The sequence below is a fragment of the Hippoglossus hippoglossus genome, chromosome 3 (genome assembly GCF_009819705.1).
Source record: "Hippoglossus hippoglossus isolate fHipHip1 chromosome 3, fHipHip1.pri, whole genome shotgun sequence".
NCBI lineage: Eukaryota > Metazoa > Chordata > Actinopteri > Pleuronectiformes > Pleuronectidae > Hippoglossus > Hippoglossus hippoglossus.
Window position 1 is genome coordinate 2,559,248 of NC_047153.1, and position 22,171 is coordinate 2,581,418.

Sequence of the window (22,171 nt, forward strand, 5' to 3'; positions counted from 1 at the left end):
TCTAATGATATCATATGACTTTAAATGAGGTGTTACATTTATTGAAGGAGACATTTGATGCTTTTTTCAGTGTTTCTTTCCTTTGGTGTTTTTTGTGATGCAAAGTTCAAAAGTGAGACAGAGGCTGAAAAGAGGAGCTGCAGCAATAGAAAGTAGTAACCCATATTCAAATTAGGAGCCTGAATATGAATGGGTGGCATAGTGGTGCAGCGGTCTGCACTTCTGCCTCAGCGGGATCTTCTGTGTGGAGTTTGCATGTTCACCATGTGTCTGTGTGGGTTTTCTGACGGTGACTCAAGCTTCCTCCCACAGTCCAGCGACGTGCAGGCTGGGGTTGGGCTAATGGGAGACTCTGAGTTGTTTATAGGTGTGAATGTGAGTGTGAAAGGTTGTGTAGCTGTATGTCGGCCCTGCGATACCCTGGTGACCCCGCCTCTCGCCAAATGTCAGCCGGGATTGGCTCCAGCTCCCCACACAACATCCAAATATCCGTACAGATGATGGATGGATGAATATCAGTGTGGGAGAGGATGTGCTGGACTGTCAGAGGCGAGTTTTCACCTCCACAATCGAACCTGATCCCCACTTTAATCATTTCCTTTAAAAACACACAGTCCTGAGTGAGAAGCTGAAACAGTCACACATCAAATAAAGTCCTGCCAACACTGATCCCACCACGTCCCCACTGGGAACCATCTGATGTAGGTCACGTTCCCACATGATAGTGACCGCAGCGTGGCCAATGTCTCCACCAGCAGCTTCAACCATTTTAATCAGGCTTTTATCTTTGGTTCTCTGCACATTACAGATGTTTGGTGATGATCTCATGTGTGGACTGTTAATCATATTTATTTTTGCATTTAATCGAGCCACAGTTGGTCAATATGGTTTGGATGTTTCATGTTTAATAAAAAAACCAACAGGCCCGAGGCCTGTTTTTGTGACGCTGCAGTGATGTGATCACAAACTGATTTTACCGGACACATGTTACCGGCTTAGGGATTTCAAACGGAGAGAGACCTCTGAACAAAGATGGTTACCTATCATAGATAAAAGGGACAGTATTTTTTATTCATCAGAAAGTGCAGAAGATATTTCAACCTTATTTTAGAAAAACCATTAAACATAAAGTGCATCGCGAGGATTTTATGTTTTCATCTTTTTTTTTGCTTGTCTTTCTGTTAGTCAGCAGGATTAACGCAAAAAACTACTGGACAGATTGTAACTTCTTGAGTTTCTTTTCAGTGACGTTTTCCCAGCTTTCAGTTATTAACTAAGAATACCATCATGGCTTTTAAAAAAGGAATCCAAGTTGTGAAAAACTGGAATTTTCCTTTGAAAACGATGACATCACTGTGGAAAACTTGTTTGTTCCCAATCAACAGTTTCTGTGCTCAGAGTTCGACCTTTTCAAGCTGTCAGCCAATCAGATGGCTGAATATTTCCAGCAGACGTGTGTTCAGTAAGATGAAAGTCGGCAGGATGAAAGTCTTCCTCCTCCTCCTCCTCCTCCTCCTCCTCCTCCTCCTCCTCTGTCCCTTCACCTTCACCTCCTCCTCCCTCGCTCTTTGTTTCCCTCCAGAGGTTTGGATTAAGTGAAACAGCACAGCAGCTGGATCGAGCTCTTCCAGATGTGCATGGACAATAAAAGGAGTTATTGTTATCAAGTCCCGCCCACTGCAAACTAAAACTCATCAGACAGAAGAAGTGAATTAACTCTCATGAGGGAGAAGTCGTCTTTTTTAATTTCAAATCCACTAACCTGAGAAATCATCTTTCTTAAACTGTTTGAATCAGACAAATTACAAACATTGATTGGGTTTGAATTTTAATTTCTTTAAGAGATTAAAAGGGAAGAAACAGCAGCCTCCTCCCTCTTCACTCTCACAGGAGAGGGAGAACGGGTTCTGCTCTTTGAGATGTTTACCGACTCCTTACAGGCCGATGTTTACGAGTGTGTGTTGGTGTCCACGCTGCCTTCAGGGTGACGGCCCAGCGGAGCCAGGAGGATGCTGAGGAGGTGGAGCGGGAGCAGAGGAGGAGAGCCAGGGAGTTTCAGAGAGGAGAGGGCGGCCCGGCCTGTCCCGAGCCCACCCATCACCATGACGACACACACAGGACGGAGTGAGTGCGATGCTGATGTTTTTAATACTGAACAGAAAACTTTACATATAAACATATATACTCACTTCCTTTAACATTGTGTTTTTATTTTAATCTTTTTCTCAGGGAAAAATTCATGTTTGTGGTTGAATGGAATAAATCTGACTGATGTTTATGAGTTTGGTGCAACTTCAAATAAAAATCTGCATCTCGCTGATTCGAATGTGGTTTCATTGGCGCCGCCCGCACGTTAACAAATACAAACCTGTGAGTGTCACCAAAGTGTAGCTGAGTTGATATGGATTTAGTGGAGAATCAACAGTTTGAAGTATCTTCAATATTAATGAACTGTAGAACAAATGATCTTGACAGAATTCAAAGGGACTGTTGGACCGCGGCGGAGGGAGGAGTTCAAAACAAAGACGTCTGCACAAGTTGCTGTTCGTGAGTCTTTTCATGAGTTGTCACTAATAAGTTAGAAAAGATCAATAAATCATTTAGGATGTAAAATAAAAGTTCCCTGGTTGGTGCTCGTCCTCCTGCACGGATGGATTTCTGCAGATTTCTGTTGCTGACACGATGCATTTGTTTGTGTTGGATCAGATCGGATGTAACCGTCCTGCTTGTTAAAGTTTATTCACCCTCAGCTGCTGAGTTCAGGGGAAACGTTGCGTCTAGTGAAGCTGCAGGTGAACGAGCTGAGAAAATCACTTTCTGTAGTTTGTTGTTCGTCCCGACGTCGGAGGAGGAAGTCTCGAGGGAAATATCCTCGTCACCTGAGACTGAAAACGGCTGAATGTGTTAAAATGTGCTTCACTCATCCAACTCTGCCTCAGTCATCAGCTTCATTGTTCCGCCTGAATATGATTATTAATCTGACCACTGGTTCGGCAACAAGTTAAGTTTGGTTCCTTAAAAACAGTCGTAAAACTTCAGAACATGCGTTTATTCTATCTTCAGCCTATAAGCGGCATATAAAAAAATAACTTAACACTTCAAGGTGTTTTATTTGCAAGAAGATTTATCCAAGAAATCCAGAGTTTGCATCATCGTCTTTTGTGTTTTAAAATTTCAAAAGTTGTTTGCAAAAAAGATAAGATAAGAAAATATAGAAACAAGATAATATATCATCAGCATTTATCTGTGTTGTTAGTGTTGCTCTGAGTCGACCTCAAACAGGAGGTGTTCATCACTGTGCTGCTCTGTTTGATGTTTCCATGGTGACCGTCTCTGTTGCCATGGAGACTGACGCTCCCCTGTCTGCCACCTGTCGCCTCTCTCAGCTCCGCCCCTGTTCCAGACCTGTGGATCGCATTAAAGATGGATACAAAGACTCACCGATTCTTTTACTTCACAAACGGAGCAAAGATCAGTATAATTATACTGTTTGACATCAGACAACAACAAATACATAACGAGGGCCTTTCATAAAGTATTTATTAGTTTCTGCACAAAACTACCTCTGAACTACGTATCACAGGTTCGTCTCCCACTTTGAAAACCTCCAGCGCTGCTCAGAGGTCGTAATAGAACCTCTTGTAAATGCAACAGCATTATTACAAACTTAGAATAACAAACCAGTACCTGGAAATAAGGACATAGTAGTAAAATATCAAATAAAAGTACAGAATTTTATTTGATGATTACCTTGTTCACTTGTTAACAGCTCCAGGTGATGACATGTTAATCTGAGGTTTTCAAAGTGGGAGACGAACCTGTGACACAGGATTGTTCAGACATACAGCAGTTTTACTTTTTCCCCCACTTCCCTTTAGTCCGACACCAATAAATACTTTATGAACGGCCCTCATTCTGAATTTATTGTTATGCCAAACAGTATTATTATACCATCTTTGCTCTAGTTGTAAAGTAAAGTAAGTGTGAGTTTCGTATCCTCACACAACGCTGCACGTTGTGTGTTTTATGTGTCTACTGGGATTCAGTTCATCCTGGATCATCTCATCAGTCCTTTACGTTCTCCTCTGTTCTCCACATGCTCCTCAGGCTGGACGGGGAGCTGAAGCCCGGTGCTGCTTGGTTCTGGAGGAGGACGAGGGCTTCAGCTGGAGTCACAGGTTGGAGAATCGTAACGAGCAGGAGGTGCAGCACGTCTGTCGAGTGAGGGAGCGGACACCCAGCACCGCGCCACGTTGGAAACCAGGACCTGAAGAGGAGAAACAGGATGAAGAGGAGAGACGAGAGCTGGAAGGAAGCAGTCGGCCCCAGGAAACTTTAACAAGACCTGCAGAGAAGGTGCGAGAGGCTTTGAGCTGGAGCCAAAACAAGCTCCAAACTGTGCAGTAAAAGTCTCCAGAAGACGAAGCAGAGCATCTGAAAACAGTCTTTTAAAATCAACCTGTATCTGAATATTCTGCAGATTGTCGTGCAGATCACGATTCTGCAGATCATCATCAAGCGCGTTAACCTGCGATGCTTTTATTTTATTTTAGATTCCATGCAGCAAAAAGGAAGTCAGGACTTCGTACAGCTCGTCAGTGTTTCTGCCGCAGGACGCCAGACTGCAGCACGCCACCGGACATCCGGCTGACAGGGCCTCCTACCTGGCTGCAGGGACCATGAGGCCCCGGTGGGTTCTCCACTCACTGTCTGACATGTTTTTTCTAATCCCAACTCGATTCCTCTGTCCAGTGTCTGCTGTGTGTTTGCATCCTCGGATCTGACCATGCCTGGACTTTGTTCACCACTTCTCCTCCACAGCGGAGCGGCCTGCAGGGTGGACGGGGAGGTGGAGCAGGAGGAGCTTAGGGAGGAAGAGGAGGAGGAAGCTGTGCAGCCCGCTCTGCAGAAGGAGCGGAGGTCGGCAGACACCAGACAGAGCTGCGGAGATGAAGAAGATCAGGAGGAAGAAGAGCTGAGCTTCACACGTGAAGAGAGGGACGACCTCACCTCAGGAGGGAGCAGAGAAACAGAGAGGAAGAGGAGGAGGTGGAAGGGCACAAGACGCCAAACAAGGTTGGCTTTCTAATGCAGCTGTTACAACTATGGCACTCAGTAGAGCATGTAGGGGGCAGCGGTGGCTCAGAGGGTTGCTGGTTCAAATCCCACCTCCTCCTGTGAAACCCCAAGTTGCTCCTGACAGCTGCTCAGTCAGTGGGTGGAAGTGAGTAGTTGTGAAAAGAGCTTTGATTGGTCATTTTATTCATAATACAGCCGCTGTGGCTCAGGAAGTAAAAGAGGGTCATCCGCTTAACAGAGGGTTGGTGGTTCGATCCCCAACACCCATCAGTCTGCATTCCTAAGTGCCCTTTGGCAACATACCTAACCCCAAAGTTTCCTCTGACATTTGTAAGACTGGAAAACCTCAATGCAAACACATAAACTTATAAAATATATAAATCCATTTACCATATCACTCTTTCCTTTCCTGCAGCACCACAATCACAACAGATTTATTTATGCACCAGACGTAAAAATAAATCTGTTTCGTGTTTTCAGGCCAAACTGTGGATTCTGCTCAGAGGATTTCTCATGATCTATCGAGCAAAATGTCATAAGCAGATGAACACTTGACATATTACATGTGACCCGAGGAACTAAAGTTTACGCTCAGTTTCACCGAGGAAAACACACATAACCTCAACAAGTGCGTTGCAGACACATCTGTACGATCACACTGGGTAAAAACATCATTTGGTCCTCGTGAACACAAATGACGAACATGTTTATTTGCATATAGAGCGGTGAAGTGAGATCCGATCACAGGAGACGCATCCGGGACACATTTAATACCCGGTGGGAATTTCGAGCTAACCAGTGTGATCGGATCTCGGAGGACGGACGTTAACAGCAGGTCTGAACGAGGCCGTTGTGTGTGTGAGCGAAAAGAAACACAACAGGAACACACTCATGGTGCCACAGTCAAAAGACTCCTCAGGGCAAATTAAACGTCAGGGGGCTTCACCAAGTTTTTACCCCCACGACTGGAGCCTTAAAACACATTGTTGTCAGTTGTGTTCAACACTTTCACTCAGTGGGATGTTCATGATTTCTATTCACACACAACCTCACAGCAGTGGTGCGGACACACGTGTTCTCCGAGTGTCACATGTGAAAAATATTTTAGACTTTATACTCTTGGGATTAATAAAGGCTTATTTCATCTTATCTTATCGTATCTTATCTTATCTGACATTGTTGTTGTCATAGGGTTCAGTGGAAACCACGAGGAGAGTGGAGGTGAACAGAAGATCTGCCAGTTCTCTCTGCAGCGAAGGCGAGGAGCCGTTAAACTACGGCCCCATGAGCCCGACTTTCAAGGTATTAAAGCCAAACAAGGTCCATACAATAAATGATTTCTGATTCAATTTCTACACGTTAGATATAAAATATGCAGCAGCAGGTGAAGGGATTTGGTGTCTTTGCTTAAAGGCAATGAAACAAGTAATGTAACTTATTACCTTTGGCTGTTAGGTAAATAGTGAAGTAATGAAATATGTAATATTGTCAAAGATAATGCAGATATCATCTGATATTTGTATCTTCTTCATAACAAACCAGCACAGTGCACAGTTTAAATTTAAGAATCTGAAGGAGTAAAACTACGTTTCCCATGAGCCTGTGGTGACGCACTCATTATACATGTTGTCTTTTTCATTCTTTCTGTGGTGGCACCAGAAACTCCTCATACAGTTTTACCCAGTGAGTACAACACAAACACACACACACACACACACACACACACACACACACACACACACACACACACACACAACCACACACACACACACACACACACACACACAAGCTGTTTGACCGACTGTTTATTTGTGAGATGTCAGAGCTGCAGGTCACTCAGCACGTTGTGTCTTTACAGGATGAAATCAACAGCAGAGTCTCGACTGACGGGAAATGCACAGTGAGTACGACTACAGACGATGGTCAGGGTCAAAGGTCAGCAGCTGCTTAAAGACTACCGAGGTTTCAGGCATGGATCGATTAATCCTGAACACTGGGCCTGGGTTTGAAAGTCAAAGTTAAAAGACACAAAAAGACTTTAAGAGACGCAAAAACCTCCTGAAGAAAGACAAAAACTATTTCAGATGCACCCATGGACTACAAAGAGACAAAAAACAACACATAGATTCAAATCAACTGAAAAGAGACGCAGATCAACCACCGGGACTCGAAAAGACTCCAGAAGGACTCACAACAAACACATAGTGATCGATAAGATTAGAAACTAATTAAAACTACAAAACTACTACAGAGTGCCTCAAAACAATTAGAAAGAGACACCAACAACCATCAAGAGGAGGAAAAAGACTCAAGTGATTTAAAACAATGACGAAGAGACTCTACCCCTGTCTCCCAAAACAACCTCAGAGATACAAAGGGGTAGAGAAAACCTAAAAATAATCCCACTGACGCTCAAAAGAACTACAAAGAGACTCAAATACTACGAAAAGAAACAGAATAACTACACAAATATGTAAACAACTACAAAGAGAAAAGCCAAAGGACAATCAAGTGGCAGTTTGTCTGTTCAGAGGTTTTTCATATGTCTGTGGTTGTGTTCCTGGTCCTCATCTTATCCCGCTCTGCTTCTGTTCCGGTCATTTTTCTTTGCTTACGTCACCAAAAACACATTCAAATAAAAACAGCTCATTCTGATTCAGCCCATGTTGCAGATTTCTTTCAAACTCTTCCCTCAAAAACAGATCAAATAAATACACATCAGGTTTTTATTTGGCTCCAATAAAAACTTTGTGTCTTTTCTAGATCATCGAGAGAACTGAGTCTCTGAGGAGGAGGTGAGTGTGTGTTTGTGAGATTCAACAGCTCGGCAGTCTGACAAAACAGAACTAGATAAAAAACAATCAGTCTTTATACACAACAAAAGTGTTGTTTAGAAAGTTGCTTGTCGTGCTCAGTCATTTTCAAACTTTCCCTCTGTTGCATTTAAGCTCATGTGCAGATATAAAACATGGTGAAAACTCTTTAATGTTTCCGATCGTCTATGTTTCTTCTAAAGCACCGGCAGCATAAAGAAGACGTCGCCCCCTGTGGCTGTTTCCAAGATTGACAAGAAACGGGAGCTGTACACACAAGCTCTGGAGGTAAAACACAAGTTTTTTTTTTTTTTTTTTTGCTAGTTTGTTCTCCAGGGTTTCTTTTACACATCTTTTCTAGTTAGTAGAGAGATTTAAATTCATGTCTGTTCAAACACCAACGTCCAGAAGTTCAACGCCAAGCTGAAAAAGTGCAGTGTCAGCATCTCGACAAAAATCTAGCCAAACTAAAGAAGAGGAAATTAATACTTTCACCCGCATGTGGTGAATCCGTCACTTCTGATCCGAGCCCGAGTTTCTCCTGCAGAGTCATTTGTGTTTTTCTGTTGTTCCTGTGATTTCAGACACAGAACAATCTGAGCTGTGTCTAGATTCAGGCTGAGTCGTCAGTTTTAAGACATTGACTGTTGGTATCATTTGGATTAAACCTCACGGTGTTTCCACAGCTCTCCTCAAAGGAAGGACGATCAGGAGCTCAGCTTCTCACCGACCTGACGAGTCCGACCGAACCCGTCGCTGCCAAGAAGAACCTGTTTGAAGCCGGAGACGCCTGGAACCAGAACACCTCAGTCCCAGCCTCCAAGGTCAAGAGACGATTAACAAATACAATGTGTGATAAGCTTTATTTATACAACACCTTTCACTCTCAGTAATTGAGAAAATAGTTAAAAAGTTTGTTTTCCTCAGCAGGACGCGGATGGTTTAAAAGTGGGCGTGGCTGATCTCATCAACCAGTGGGTGAGAGGAGGTGAAGATGGCAGCAGGTGCAGCTCGCCCTCCAAACCTGCAGTAAGTACCTCCATGAAATACTCTTACAGTACTTGAATACTCTGATTGTTTGAGATGTGTTGATTTGCTGCCGCAGGTTCGACAGGATGCACAGAACACTTCACCTCCGGATCAATCTTTGTTCTCTTGTCTCTTTAGTCTCTCTCAGTTTTTCTTTCTACGCCAACAGGTCATTATTCTCTGTTCCTTCACGCACCCACCCCCCAGCTTCTTCTCATGTTCTGTGAATCAGTCGCCGCACGTCGCCCCCGTGTGGCAGCAGCAGCATCTTACAGCTCATTGAGCAGAGGTGACGGTTTTGCACGTTGTTGTTTTTTTTGCAGGAAATAAAACCTGGAGGAGTTTTAAACAAGAAGAATCTGTGGGAGAGCTTTGGTGACACTTTCTCTCCAGGACGGGACGGGAAGGTACGAACTCACATCCAAAGCTGTCGACTGATGAATCACACTTTATTACTTTTGTTTATTAAATATATTTAGATCTTTAACTTGCCGGCACTTCTGTGCTCTAATATTTATTCAAACTTAAATTAATTTCAAATTCTTTATATTTCATTTTCTATTTAATGTAATTTTAACATGTTCTTAAAATCAGTTTTCTTCCTAGTTTGATTTACAAAATATATTATACTATATTTTATCTAAAGCACTTTGAGCTGCAAATCTTTTATGAAAGGTGCTTTACAAATACATGTTATTATTAATATTATTATCATTATTATTGTTATTATATTTGTATATAAGAAATACATCTATTATTTTATTTATTACGTTAAGGTGCTTGTTTGAGAATTGCACATGAAACTCACAACTTCACACTGCGACCAAAGGACAACGTCACTTATTAAACTTGTATACTGAAGTCAAAACTTTAAATACGATTGAATAAGTGAAGTTTGTCAACCTATCTACTGATAACGTTCTTTTTTTCTGAACTGAATTTCAGGAGAGCTCCTCTGGTAAAAAGTACAAATTTGTGGTGACCAGTCACGGGAAGTACGAGAAGGTTTCTGTTGACGAAGATGAGAACTGTCTGTCAGGTGAGAAAAGCCCTTAATCCAGATTCTGTGGGAAAACAGCGGTACATTTTTATCGTGTTATTACTGTTTTGTTAATATGCTATATAAACATATTTAATTGTATTTATTACATTTATGTTAAACTTAGCCTATTGAATTAATTACTTACTGACATTAAATCAATAAGTAGATTGATGAATACTGAGTTACCTTGAATTTATAAATGTGTTGAGAAGTTTAAATTAGTCTAAAAAAGTTGCCTCACTGACTTTTAAATATTTGATTTGTTTCAAGCTGATTTCAAGATGTCTTAAACAGTTTTACTCTTATTGCACATAGTAGTTATGTTTATTGTGTACTCAACACTTTAGATTTTGGTCTTTTCATGGATTTTTGATGACAATAAAAAGTAGAACAACACCAGACAGATCAGATCTGCGTCACCCTTTAAACCAGGTGTGACTCGTGTTAAACCTTGTTGCATTAAGTTAATTCGTCCACTGCAGCCTTGGGATAATAAAAAGGAGAAATAAAACACAAGAATTTCACATTCAGCTTTATGCATTTTTAAATCACACAGTAAACAAAACATGGATGAAGCGTCAATGTAATAAATGGGGCCATAGTTAGCTTATAAAGTCCCCTCTTATAAAAGAAATTCCACATCACGATGGTCATCTCATGGAAAACAACACAACAACTTCTATAGCAACATGCTGATACCTGCTTAAGCCTCAAAAGCCATGAAATGTCACTTTCACATAGATCTTTCTGCAGCTGTCACGGCCTTTTCTGGTTTTTGGAACCACGCTGCTTCGTCCCAAAATGCACCAGCCTCGGTATTTTCTGCCCTGACCGAAAGCTCGGACAGGTCCCACCACGTTTCCATCCACACCCGACTTTCAGGAACCTTAATCTGTTCTGACCAGACTTCAAACCTTCATTCTTTCTTCGTCCTCTAAACCCATCTGCCCTGTTGTTCCAGGAATGTAAAAGCCCTATGTGTTACAGAGATAAAAAACTGCCTACCAGCGGAGTGAACGCTAACAGCCCAACTTTGTTTAGAAAAAATAGAAAAAGGTGGAGCGTGACAAATGAAACGGTCTTAAATCTATCAGAGTATCAACAGATCGTGCATTCAACACTACATCCAACCTACGCCATCGTCCAATGATACAAGACAAATCCAACCAAGTAGAGTTTCAGAGTTCTTTGCTGTCTTTGTCTATTTTTCATATTCATTATTTCACATCATTAAAAGTGCAAAGACGCGTGTATCACCTCTTAACGTTTTCACGGGTAACGCATACGGAGAATATGCAAGAATCCATTTTTTTTAAATTACCAATGGAAATACTCTTGCTCCAACAATTAGAAAACAGTAGATGTTGGTTAAGCAGGAATCAATAACTGATTCATAAAATTAACTCTATTGCAGAAATTGTTTCTCGTCTGTTTTCTTCCAAATTCTCGCGATGTGTTTCTTCTCGTCCGAGCATCTCTCAGTTTGCTGAGATCATTGCACCAATCTCACGATAAATCACCGAACAGAGAAATCACTCTTCACTCTCAAAGCTTCAGTTCATTTTACATATCCACCTTTTTCGACGACCCAAATCCTCTGGCTTTTCTGTTGAAGTCCTTGCGTTCGTCCTCCTGAGACTTGCGTTTTATCAGCCCCCTTTCAAACACAGCTGCTATTTTGGTGAGCGGCTTCTCCGCTGCCTCTTTAAGCTTCCTGGCATCAAATCGGGGGCTGTAGAGCAAAATTGGCAGGCGACTGACAAAAGAGGGGACTTCTGCCTGATTGTCTTTCGGGGCCTTTTTCTCTTCTGAATCCTTCTTGGTGTTGCTGACCTGTTGCATTATTCGCTCTTTTGTGGAGAACATCTGAAAGAGGAGGGCGTCCCACATCTTCAACGCCCTGGGAGCTTCTGTGTTCTTGAGCACATCCTGACTGACACACTGGTCAGGTACCGGTTTATCGCTACCACCTACATCTGTTGTCTCGTTGCTGCCACTGTCGACGACCTGAGATTTGGCCTCAATCTCTGGAAACACTGGTTCGTCTGGCTCAACAACCATGTGTTTCTTGAGCCGTGTCCATCCGCTGAGCCTACCCTTAAGGCCTTTGGGCTTCTGGACTGCTTTGGGCTGAGCCGTTGGAGGGGGTGTCTCTGCTGTCACAACCTTCTTATCAGCAATTGAAGATGCAGTTGATGTCGTTGACTTCCTGGAGGGTTCGGCTGCTGGGGCGTTCGTCGGTGCAGGAGTCCTTTTGGTCTTCGGAACGTCCTTGTCTTTGAGTCCAGCTTTTTGCTGAGATGACGGTGATGTTCCTCTGTTTGGTGACGGAGCTTTGACTGAGACTGAGGCCTGAGGCAGAGAGGCAGGAGTGGCAGAGTCAATCACAGCAGCTTTAACTATGGACGGTTTCATGTCAGTATCTGTTGCTGGCTTTGCAGGGGAAATGTTCTGCACTGGTAGCTCTGATGAAGACTGAACATTACTAATCTGGACCGGATCGAGGGGAGATTTTGAAGTTGACTTTACATCGGGTTTTACTACTGGGGTTTTGATTCTACAGTGGCAGAGGAGGGTCTTGACTCTATCTGCTTAGTGGGACGTTTTGGTTTTAAAGTGGGTTTACTGGTTAAAACAGGATCTGTAGATAGGAGTTCTCCCTGCTTACTAGAATTTGATGCTATGTTTGTTTCACTGTTGTGTCGGGGAATGTGCTTTTACCTCAGGGACTGAAGTGTCCTTGGATGGTTTTATTTCTGGTTTTGAGATACGCTCTGTGAAAGACTTTGCCAAAGACGGAACAGCACTTGTACATGTATAATTTTGAAGAGGTGTAATCGGAGCGTTTTCTGTTCTGCCATAATGACTGACGAGGGTATTGTTTCTGTTGTGTCGTTTAAAGACACAGGAGTTTGAGAGCCCTGAACTATGGTTGGAGTATATGTTCGTATAGGTGTACTCCTCACTCGTGGCTCGGGCCGCGGGGAAGCTCTTGTTTCAGTCCAAGGTTTACTTACTGTAAGAGGGCTAACTGGGGTTCTAAAATCTCTATTGGCTTCACTGAGTATCTGAATATTAGTAGTAGCGTAGGTATTTACAGCAGTTTGTGAGAGGGTTTGAGTATTTACAGTGCGGCTGCTAGATTTCTTTGTTTCAGTGACAGATTGCCGAACTGTTTGTGTCCAGACTGAGAGCTCACTACAGTTTGATCAATCTCTTGGGACGGCATGATATGACCTGGTACTGTCATGATTTGCTGTTCTACACTGACTTTAGATATGTCTGCTGTTATACAACCAGTGGAAATGGAAGATGTTGACACAGCACTGGTTGTCACAGAGTGCTTAGTTCTTGGAGTGGGACTTGATAAATATTTACGCTCAGTAATTGGCTTGATTAAAGGTGATTGTTCTTTTACAGCAGTTTTAGTGACTTGAGGTGCGGATGCTTCTGATGATCTTTGCTCAGCGAGAAGGTTGGAAATGTGTTTTCCATCCGAGTTAATGTGGACCCTTGTTTGGGCAATAGAGCCAGAAAGAGATTTTTCATCAATGGGTACTTTGGTTGCGGACTGACTACCAGGTCTCTCTGATCTCAGCTGAGGGCTCCTTGGTGCGACTCGCCTCATGGTTGGGCTCGACGGCACTGCTGGTTTACTGACCCGTCCAGTATTAAATGTTGGTTTACTGCCCTCTGCTGGATCTGTCAGGATTGGCAAAATAGTTTCTGTCGGGGGCTTTTTGGTGAGTTTGGCTTCAGTAACACCAAGAGCAGTTTCTGCAGCAGGTTTGAGGTGATGAACGGGCTCTAAACCTCCTGGTTGTCCAGGTGAGACTGTGTCTGTGGAAAACTTATTGACTGTTATTAATCCTTGTTGGTCTGATAACTTAGTTTCACCGCTCAGTGTGGTCAGTGCTACATTTCCTGTTGAAAGATTTGAAGCCTGTTTTAATTGACTGTCTTCTGCTGGGATAAGTTTAGAGGGAAGATTCTCTACTTCCACTTTCGCTGTCAGTGAACTGACTTTTTCACGGTTGAGTTGTGGATACAACGAGTTGTGGAGGTCTAGTGATGAGCTTCTTACCCTGTTAGTGTTAATATTACTATTAGTTGGAGGTTTGGCATCTATACTAGCTTGACTAAAGAGTATTGCATCTTTAGCAGATATTCTAAGACTTGTTTCATTGGCTTGTTTAATCTCTACCGTCGTTTTGCTTGAGTTTGTGTAGAAACTTGTTCCTTGAGCAACTTTATCTTGGCCAATGGTTCTCATGCTACTCTGTGTGTTAACAAGTACACTATCATTCATTTTGGTTGTCTTTTGGGGATCTCTTGTTTGCACTTTTGATTGTTCTGTCTCACTTTTGACAGATGATTTAGTGTCTGATATCCTGGGCGATTTGGTTGCAGTGATTGACAGGCCTGGCTGTTTGGTTTCTCTGTTGGGTTTACTCAGTGGTGTAGTATTTACAGGATATGGGTTTACAACAGTTGGTGCTTGAGGTTGTATCAACGAGAACCTGTTCTGGGTAAGTTCATCTTGTTTTCGACAGTTTGACTGTAAGTTTGAGTTTTGGCGCCAGGCTGCTGTATAAATTTGGTGCTTTGCTCGGCCGCAGATACGGTGCAGATATTGGACTGTGCAGAACTATATAAGCTGTAACTGGCTCATGTGGCAGCATGGGCACTGTCTTAACAGCAAACTGGTTCTTTAGAGAATACATTCGAGAAGTGGTGCTCAGTGCTTGTTTTGTCAGGTACACATTCTGTACTGGCAGCATTAGAAGGTAAATTGTTTCCCCTGTTTGTCTTGTTGGGTCCAATATCCTCCCTGTTTGCTTTGATTTGCTGGTTAACTACTTCTCTCTGTTTTAGGTACGATGGTTCAGTAGCCACTCTACTGGGCAGTGGTGTTTCTGACACCAGTTGGGTGCTTTGTTGGGTTCCTAAGATGGATGCACCATTTGTGATGGTACTCCCTAAGAATTTGAGCTCTTTCTCTGTAGCAAGAGATTGAACAACCTGGTTTCATGATCAGTATCGTTCCCTTTGCAATCAGCTGTGTATCTGCATTTGGATCTACTTTCCACTAAGGCTGAGTACAGAACTCAACTTTCCACTGCTGTCAGTCAGGCATGGGGTTGTAAATAGTGATTTAGGCCATAGAAAATAGTGCTGCACTTTGTGCGTGTACCTCACCTGCTGTAGGTATTGGAGCCTCAGAGTATGAGGCTTGTGGTGTGGGACACGTCACTTGGGTGATTGCTGCATTGTTTTCTGTGACAAGCCAAGAGGAAACTCAGGTTTTACTGTGTCCACACTAGATGTTCTAAGTGATTGTATTCCAAAACTTTGAGCTTCTGAGAGACTTTCCTCAAACAGATCTTGCTACATGTGACCATCAGTTCCTCCGGACGTTGAGAATCCGTTGGAGGCGACAGAGGCTGTAAACCGTGAGCAGCAGAAACCTCCACTGAAGAGAGAAGATCTTGATTTCCATTGATTTGTTTTGTTGCATCAGACTTAGAGATGTGTGATACATCAACAGCTACTTCCGACTGTGATTTGTTTAACAAGGTTTCATTAGCCCTGCAGGTAACAGGGCTTTGATGTGCTGCTAACCCTCCTAATTCCACCAAAGGCAGCATACTCAGATGAGTAAGGCCATAATAAGTCGATCGGGATTTGGGCTTGGAGGTCACTAACGTCATTTGAGTTTCCAATAGGATGTCAAGGACTTGCGTGCCTCAAACGCAGGAGGACGATTCGGGGTGGACAGGGGGCTTGGACTTGTTGGTGCTGTGCATTGAAATCACCAGTGTTGGTTTGAGATTGGAGGTGTTTGGAACAGTCAAAAATGATGGAACCTTTGGAAAGGATGAAGCTTCACTTCCTGCAACTTGGTCTGTTTTTGGCTGTGGTCGACAGGTTCCATCAAATGTTGGTTTGGCCACAACAGATCCAGGTGCAGTGATACTTGATGATAAATTCTCTCTGGGATACAATTCAGTATTGGCAACATTTACATTTATTGTACTCCTTCGGGTGTGCTGGTTCTCTATCTCTTTGTAATTGCTGCTTGCTTGATGGAAGTTATTTGATTAGCATCAGTTCGCTTCGGCTCTTCTGTGGGAAGTAAGAGGTTTACTAGCAGGTTTACTATGTTTAACACTAGCTTGAATTAATAATGTATTCTGTGGAGTTTCTTTAGCAATAGCAGGAGCTTGTAAATTGGGACTTGCAGCAAATAAAAGCGGGTTAGGTTTGGATATTTCCAAAAGTGGGTGTGGATACTTGAGACGGTCTGCAGGAGGGAGTCTTAGGTCTTCCACTTTGAGTCCTGGTTACAAACATTTTCTGATCATTTTTCAAGACTGGCACATATTGTTTTCACCCTATTTGTGGCAGATAATGATGCTCCATGGCAGGTTGGGGTTTATTACTGTGAGGTCCTGCATGGAGGGGGGTTTAGAGATCTCATAAAATGTTGCCTTTGAGGTATAAATCCTGGTTGTGAGGAGTCAGGTTTTGACTCTTTCACCGCTTCAACAAGCGATATTTTTGAGGCAGTTATCTCAAGAGGGCATCTGGTTTGGACCGAGGTTGCCATTACTGGGGAATCTGGCAGTCCAAGACGACATCTGAGTTTGAGGGCTGTCCTTTAAAGTGGCGTTTGTCTCCCTTGGGACAAAGGTGTCTGGTTGTTTGAAAGTGATAGCAGCACAGGGAACAGGAGGTAGGTCTGCAACTTGAAAGGTGCCGGTCCTGGCACAGTTGGGGGGCAGCTGGGATAGGGTCAGGCTGTGAGTGATATTTTAGGGCTGGATTAGCAACCAGTGGCAGAAGAGACTGTTGTGACTGCCTATGGGAACTTGGTGTCATGTTTAAATTAAAAAGCAGAATGAAGAGGTAGTGCGGGGAGCTGCTCAGGTGGTGATGGGGCTGGTGAAGCTGAAGGTGGCATCATGAAAAGGGGTTTTCGTCCGTCGAATAATAAAGAGGAGCACTCGTACAGTGGAGCCCCAGCTCTTCAGAAGCCCTGATCTGAGTCGTGTAAGACTGAGGGGGGAAGCTGCCAGTTTGACCGTAGGGGGCTGCTCTGAGGATGAGGAAATGCAGAGTGATCAAAAAGGGAGGGGAAACCGGACAGTGATGAGTCCGCAATGTAGACTGATTCTGGTGTCCTCGATGGGCCTGGACCTGGTCGCTGTGCTCGAGGTCCGTGCTCGCTTCGTTTACAGGCGACAAACAGGAGCGAAAGGGGACGGGCGTCTGAGAGAGGCTGCCTTTTTTCGTGGGTTCTCTTCTTCTTGAGTTTCTGAAGCCGTGCATTGTCTTTGCTGGTTTTGGCAGCAAGGCCGGAGGATACTGCTGGGAAGGTCAGGCTCCAGCCCGTTACTGTAGCTGACTTCCATCAGCATGTCTGACTCCTGCAAGACGGATAACACTTCTCAGTTCACTTATCTTATTCAAATCAAGGCAAAAATCGACTTGCATACATGGAAAGCAGATACAACCCAATCATACTGATTTTCAAGAAAAGCCTTGACACCACCTCTAACTTTGTTTGCTGTTTATTCTAATTATGAAGGTTTTTCTCAGAAAACCTGAGTCACAATACCTGAGGTTTTTGCTTCTAATGCTTAGAAACTAAATTGTTGAGACCTCAGAGCAGGAATTCGATATGATGCTGTTTTCATTTTGTGAAGTTTTCAATCTCGAAGCAGCTGGAAATGTTCTAAAACACAGTCTGGCCCAAAATGTACATTTTCATTCCAGACATATCACATCTCAGCAGTTGGTCAAATAATGAATGATTATTTGTATTTATCATTAAATATTAAGGCCATTAATTGTGTGTGTATATAACCACTATAAATGCTGACATCAAGTTATTTCTTATTTTACAGCTGGAGAGTTCTATGAGGATTTGTGAAACACATATTGGACTTTTTCATGGAAGAAAAACAAATCTTTAGCGACTCTCACTTCAACGTTCTCCGTGTTTCAAGCTTCAGGTTGGAAATTCTCTTAAATCCTGTTGTGATTCCAAACCTCCTTTACACTCATGTTATCATTTTACAAGGGTAGTGAAGCTAAAAGTCAGACTCTTCTCTGTTTATACTGGACAATGTTTTCTTTTAATCCTGTGAATAATCTCTCTCTTTCACTCTATCTTTGAATACGATGGAATAAAATCGTTTAAAAAAGTTTCCTGGTGTCGGACTCTTTGTGTTCTTGCTTCCATTGTGATTTACTCTCTATGTGAGCTCTCTGTCTTCTGCTGTGTTCCCCCTGTAGTTTATTCAGCTGCTGACTGGGCTGATTTAAGCTGGACAACGTCTGCGGCTGGCTTTAGAGAACTATGAGCTCCCATGACAACGGACTCATCAGCAGGTTTCAGATCTCTTGATTGGGTCCTGAAGATGGTGCATGGCTACAGGAAGCGTCACTATTGGAAATAGAAAGGCATGTAAAGCCGTTGCTTATGGCAAGGCTACTTTGAAATGATGACAAACTACTTATGAAAATAGTCTCTCAAGGAGAACGTCAAATTTAAAAACTGACCTCGGGATGAAATAAAAGTAAACCCAAAGGAAGATTAACGACTCGTGCAGGAGAGTGACGAGGGTCACGCAGCGAGAAGTCGGTGTTAGCGTTTAGCAACTTCAAACGAGAGCACGAGTAAATTCTAGATTCCTCCGCCAGTGATGTTACAAGCAAACAGTAAAAAGGAGGTCAAAGGTCATAGATGGAATCCACAGACAGCAAATCTTACATAAGCTTCTGTCGGACACGCACCGAGGTTTGGATATTTTCCTGAAATTTTCCGTGAGAACGTGTCAGCTGCCGCGGACATTTGCTGGAAGTTTTCCTGCAAAATATTAGAGTTGGCCCATGTGAGAATGAGGCCGGAAAAAGAGGAGCCACACACGTAGAAGATGCTGACAAAGACGACGGGTTCCGTCCTGCGTCCTGCATGTTCTACCCTTGCACCCCCCCCCCCCCTCGCCTGATATTCTGGCCATTTTCCTGTTGTTGTCCTGATGTCTGTTGTCCGACACAAACGTTTTCCTGCTGCATTCTTTCTTTTCCAAAGGCAAAGTCTGGACCTCATTTAAGGGACGTGTCATGTGTGAAAACAGCTTCTCTGAATATTTCTGTACCCAGAATTATAATTGGCAGACGTGCCGGTGCTGACTTTGATTCACTTGCTGTATTAAAACCTACACGATTTATCAGAATACATAAAGATTAAAATGATATTTTATATTATAAATGATTATAATATTTTCTACGTGATATGTCGTACGTTGATAATATTTTACCTTTCCTTGCGGCAACATGAGCTGAATTGTTCCCTTCCTGTCTGAATATCTTTGGGTGACACTATGGGCCACTTTCTAATTTTAGACGGAGGGAAATAAGAGCAAACATCCTGACACCGAGCACCTGCTGCCTGTCGTCCTGCAGCCACACACACAGCCTCAGTCTGCTGGAAACCAATCCCAGGCCCAAATCCTCTCAGAGCCGCGAGGACCGTGAGCTCCGGCCTCGTGTCTCGGAGCCGGGGTTATCTTGACTTTTAATTTACGTCGCCTTTACACCACTTTGGGGAGAAGACGCAGGATAACTGTGCTTGAATGTTTTTAGCAAGTTCAATAATCTGTGGCTTGAATGTTACAGAAGTACAGAACATTGAGTTTGTTTTGAAAGGTAGAAACTCTGAGATGTTTGTCTGGTTGTGAGTTTAACATGAATCCCGTTTGTCAGAGTGACTCCTGCAGCCACAGGGAGCAGAAGGCCAGCTGACACATGAGACGTCCCCCTTTTAAGGCTCTGGGAGGTTTCCACTGGAGGAGCTCAAAAGAGGAAAGTGTAACATTAGCTTTGAGATTAAACTGTACCATGACCTCTATCTAGCTACGTTTAAGGAACTCAATTAAACAACTAGGAGGCCGAACTCTTTATCTGTCATCGTGCAGCTACAGTGTAAATCGGATCAACACACAGACAGGCTGTGTTCAGCTGGTCAGGCTGAAAACTGTTCAGTGCAAGAAAGAAATAATACAGGGAATGAATTTATTTATAATTTACAACAGAAAAAGGCCCAAAAAAGGAATAAAAGTGAAATCAATTTGCTCGTGTGAAGGTTCTGTTCATTGCTGACTCATGCTTTCACTGACTTGGCACAACATTGTGCAGAAACACACAACATGGTAAGCGCTGCTTTGCAAGCTCTCCCTCCTCTAATGGATTGTCTGATATCCATCATGCTTTTGAGATTTCAGATCGTGCACGTGCCACTACCAAATTCTAAGCATAATTTGCAGGTTAGCACCTGGCTGACGGCTCAGCAACACGCTGCAGAACCACCAGCTTGTCAATCAACAGACACCGAGTTTGACTGGTTTACCTTCGGCGAGCGGCTGTCGGGACAAAATGCTCTCTGCTTGTTAATCCCGGCTCAGAGTGCCACAGGGCCGTCTCATCCTGAAGTGAACCAGAGCTTTAGGGAGCGAGCCACCGTGCCCGTGGCCACTCCAAAAATAAAACTGTTGCCTTCAGTGTGTGTTGCAGGGGCAGACGGGGGTTTCCAGGCCACCTGAGATGGCTGAGGTTCAGCCCCTACAGGCCGAGCGCAGCCACCTCCACCTGAGGGAAGGGGGTCACCTGTGTAGAGCAGCAGGGGGCGACCGGGACGTGAGGAGGACATTTATCTGGCATCAGGAAGTGTGCACAGCCGTTATTAAACTGTTGGTAACCATTTCAACCTCGGTAGCACTGTTCGGAAGAGAGGGAGAAGCTGCAAATATCCAGGGTAATAAGAGATACAGCTCCGAATGGGGGGGGGGGGAGGAAGCAGGATATTGAGACACACAGTAGAAGTTCGGTAATGCACCTTGCTTTATTGTCCATATTATGAATATTGTTTTTGTTTTACAAAAGCAGATTCACATTGAGTTCAATAGACATATAGATATATAATCATATGTTCATTTTTTTCTTCAAAGAAACTTGTAACCTGATAATTGCGATTTTAAAAAGTGGAATAAAAGAAATTGTAATACTCAAGGTAAAGTATCTCAAAACCGTACTTCAGTAGAGTACTTGATGACTGTGTACAAAAAAGTATTAAAAACTAAGTATAAAAAATAAATTGTATTATGTTTATAACGTGTTTTATTGAGGTTAGGGTTAAAATATGTCCCTCATCAAACATCCAGTTTGTGTTCTGTTAAACCAACATGAGTTTCAGTTCAGTGTCTCTTGAACAAATCAAGTGAGACTTTAACACTGTGTTGTTGCAGTACAACCTCCGACCACCAGTGGCAGCATTGTGCAGCACAGAGCAGCAGCAGCTCTTCAGTCTTCGAGGATTTCTGCAGCTTTTCCCAAAAGCTTGTTCAGAGGGGGGGGTGTGTGTGTGTGTGTGTGTGTGGGGGGGGGGGGGGGGGGGGGGGGGGGGGGGGGGGGGGTGGCCACAGGCCCCACAGAACTTCAACTGGCCACAGGTTATTTCCTCTGATAAGGTTTGCTGTTCATGGTCATTTAAACATAAGAATCTCTGACTTTAATATTTCTCTATAACATGAAATCTGATCATCTGCAGTTTTTTTATTTGATCAGTGACTTATTCCTGAGTGCATGGAAAGTTTCTGCAGGTTTCAACAAGTTCAATTCAAGACTTTTTAAGACCTTAATGAATGAACTGTAACACAGATATGAAGAAATATCAGAAATTTTGCGATACTTGCCCATAACTGAAGATTAGTAGAGAATAACCCTGGACACAGGAGATATTTCTCTACAGACGGAGACAGTAGGAATCATATTCTTCCCACAGACAAGATAAATGAATCTAAATCATGATGAAAGCAGCATTAAATGAACATTAACATCAGTAAAACCTACTTAAGACCTCGTATGTAACATTTTAACACAACTTTCTTGGCCCTAAAATTCAGATTCTATTATTAGAAGACTAATCCAGAGCCTGGAGAAGGTGGAGCAGATGGATACAGAATATTGCTGGATCGTTTTTCAAAACTGCTAACAAACAGACAAGGTGCAAAAACATGGAGGACGTAATAAGTGTCTAAATCATTCACTACTTATTAAGTGTAACTACACACACACACACACACACACACTTACATGCTCGTGTGATGGTATTTATTTGTTAATACCATTTGGCAACAGACCC

General features: G+C 43.1%; 3 protein-coding genes across 3 annotated transcripts in view; 2 read left to right on the top strand and 1 right to left on the bottom strand.

Moving 5' to 3' along the window:
- The window catches only part of LOC117752128 (V-type proton ATPase subunit d 1), a 27,502-nt gene extending 25,957 nt beyond the window's left edge, over positions 1 to 1,545 (top strand). The window contains exon 9 of the mRNA XM_034569321.1: positions 1,491 to 1,545. The gene's annotated coding sequence lies outside the window, so the exon portion shown is untranslated. The remainder of the gene's footprint in view (positions 1 to 1,490) is intronic.
- Positions 1 to 18,161, top strand: part of LOC117752696 (lymphocyte-specific protein 1-like) — a 21,174-nt gene extending 3,013 nt beyond the window's left edge. Inside the window, 16 exon segments of the mRNA XM_034570264.1 lie at positions 1,984 to 2,124; positions 4,108 to 4,219; positions 4,222 to 4,356; positions 4,554 to 4,690; positions 4,822 to 5,029; positions 5,032 to 5,076; positions 6,271 to 6,381; positions 6,739 to 6,762; positions 6,938 to 6,979; positions 7,843 to 7,874; positions 8,096 to 8,180; positions 8,579 to 8,716; positions 8,823 to 8,921; positions 9,245 to 9,328; positions 9,867 to 9,960; positions 17,874 to 18,161. Of these exon segments, the coding sequence (XP_034426155.1) occupies positions 1,984 to 2,124; positions 4,108 to 4,219; positions 4,222 to 4,356; positions 4,554 to 4,690; positions 4,822 to 5,029; positions 5,032 to 5,076; positions 6,271 to 6,381; positions 6,739 to 6,762; positions 6,938 to 6,979; positions 7,843 to 7,874; positions 8,096 to 8,180; positions 8,579 to 8,716; positions 8,823 to 8,921; positions 9,245 to 9,328; positions 9,867 to 9,960; positions 17,874 to 17,899 (1,513 nt within the window). The 3' untranslated portion in view covers positions 17,900 to 18,161.
- LOC117752356 (proline-rich protein 33-like) lies at positions 10,483 to 20,995 on the bottom strand. Its single transcript, XM_034569578.1, has 3 exons — positions 20,983 to 20,995; positions 18,347 to 18,349; positions 10,483 to 13,233 (listed from the first exon to the last, which is right to left on the bottom strand). Exon 3 carries the CDS (start codon positions 12,376 to 12,378, stop codon positions 11,527 to 11,529), a length of 852 nt encoding a protein of 283 aa, XP_034425469.1. The 5' UTR covers positions 12,379 to 13,233; positions 18,347 to 18,349; positions 20,983 to 20,995; the 3' UTR covers positions 10,483 to 11,526.
- Positions 20,996 to 22,171: the final 1,176 nt, after the last annotated feature.

Excerpts from the sequence above, each read along its gene's own strand:
- LOC117752356 (XM_034569578.1), bottom strand. The coding sequence starts at position 12,378 with ATGAAACCGTCCATAGTTAAAGCTGCTGTGATTGACTCTGCCACTCCT.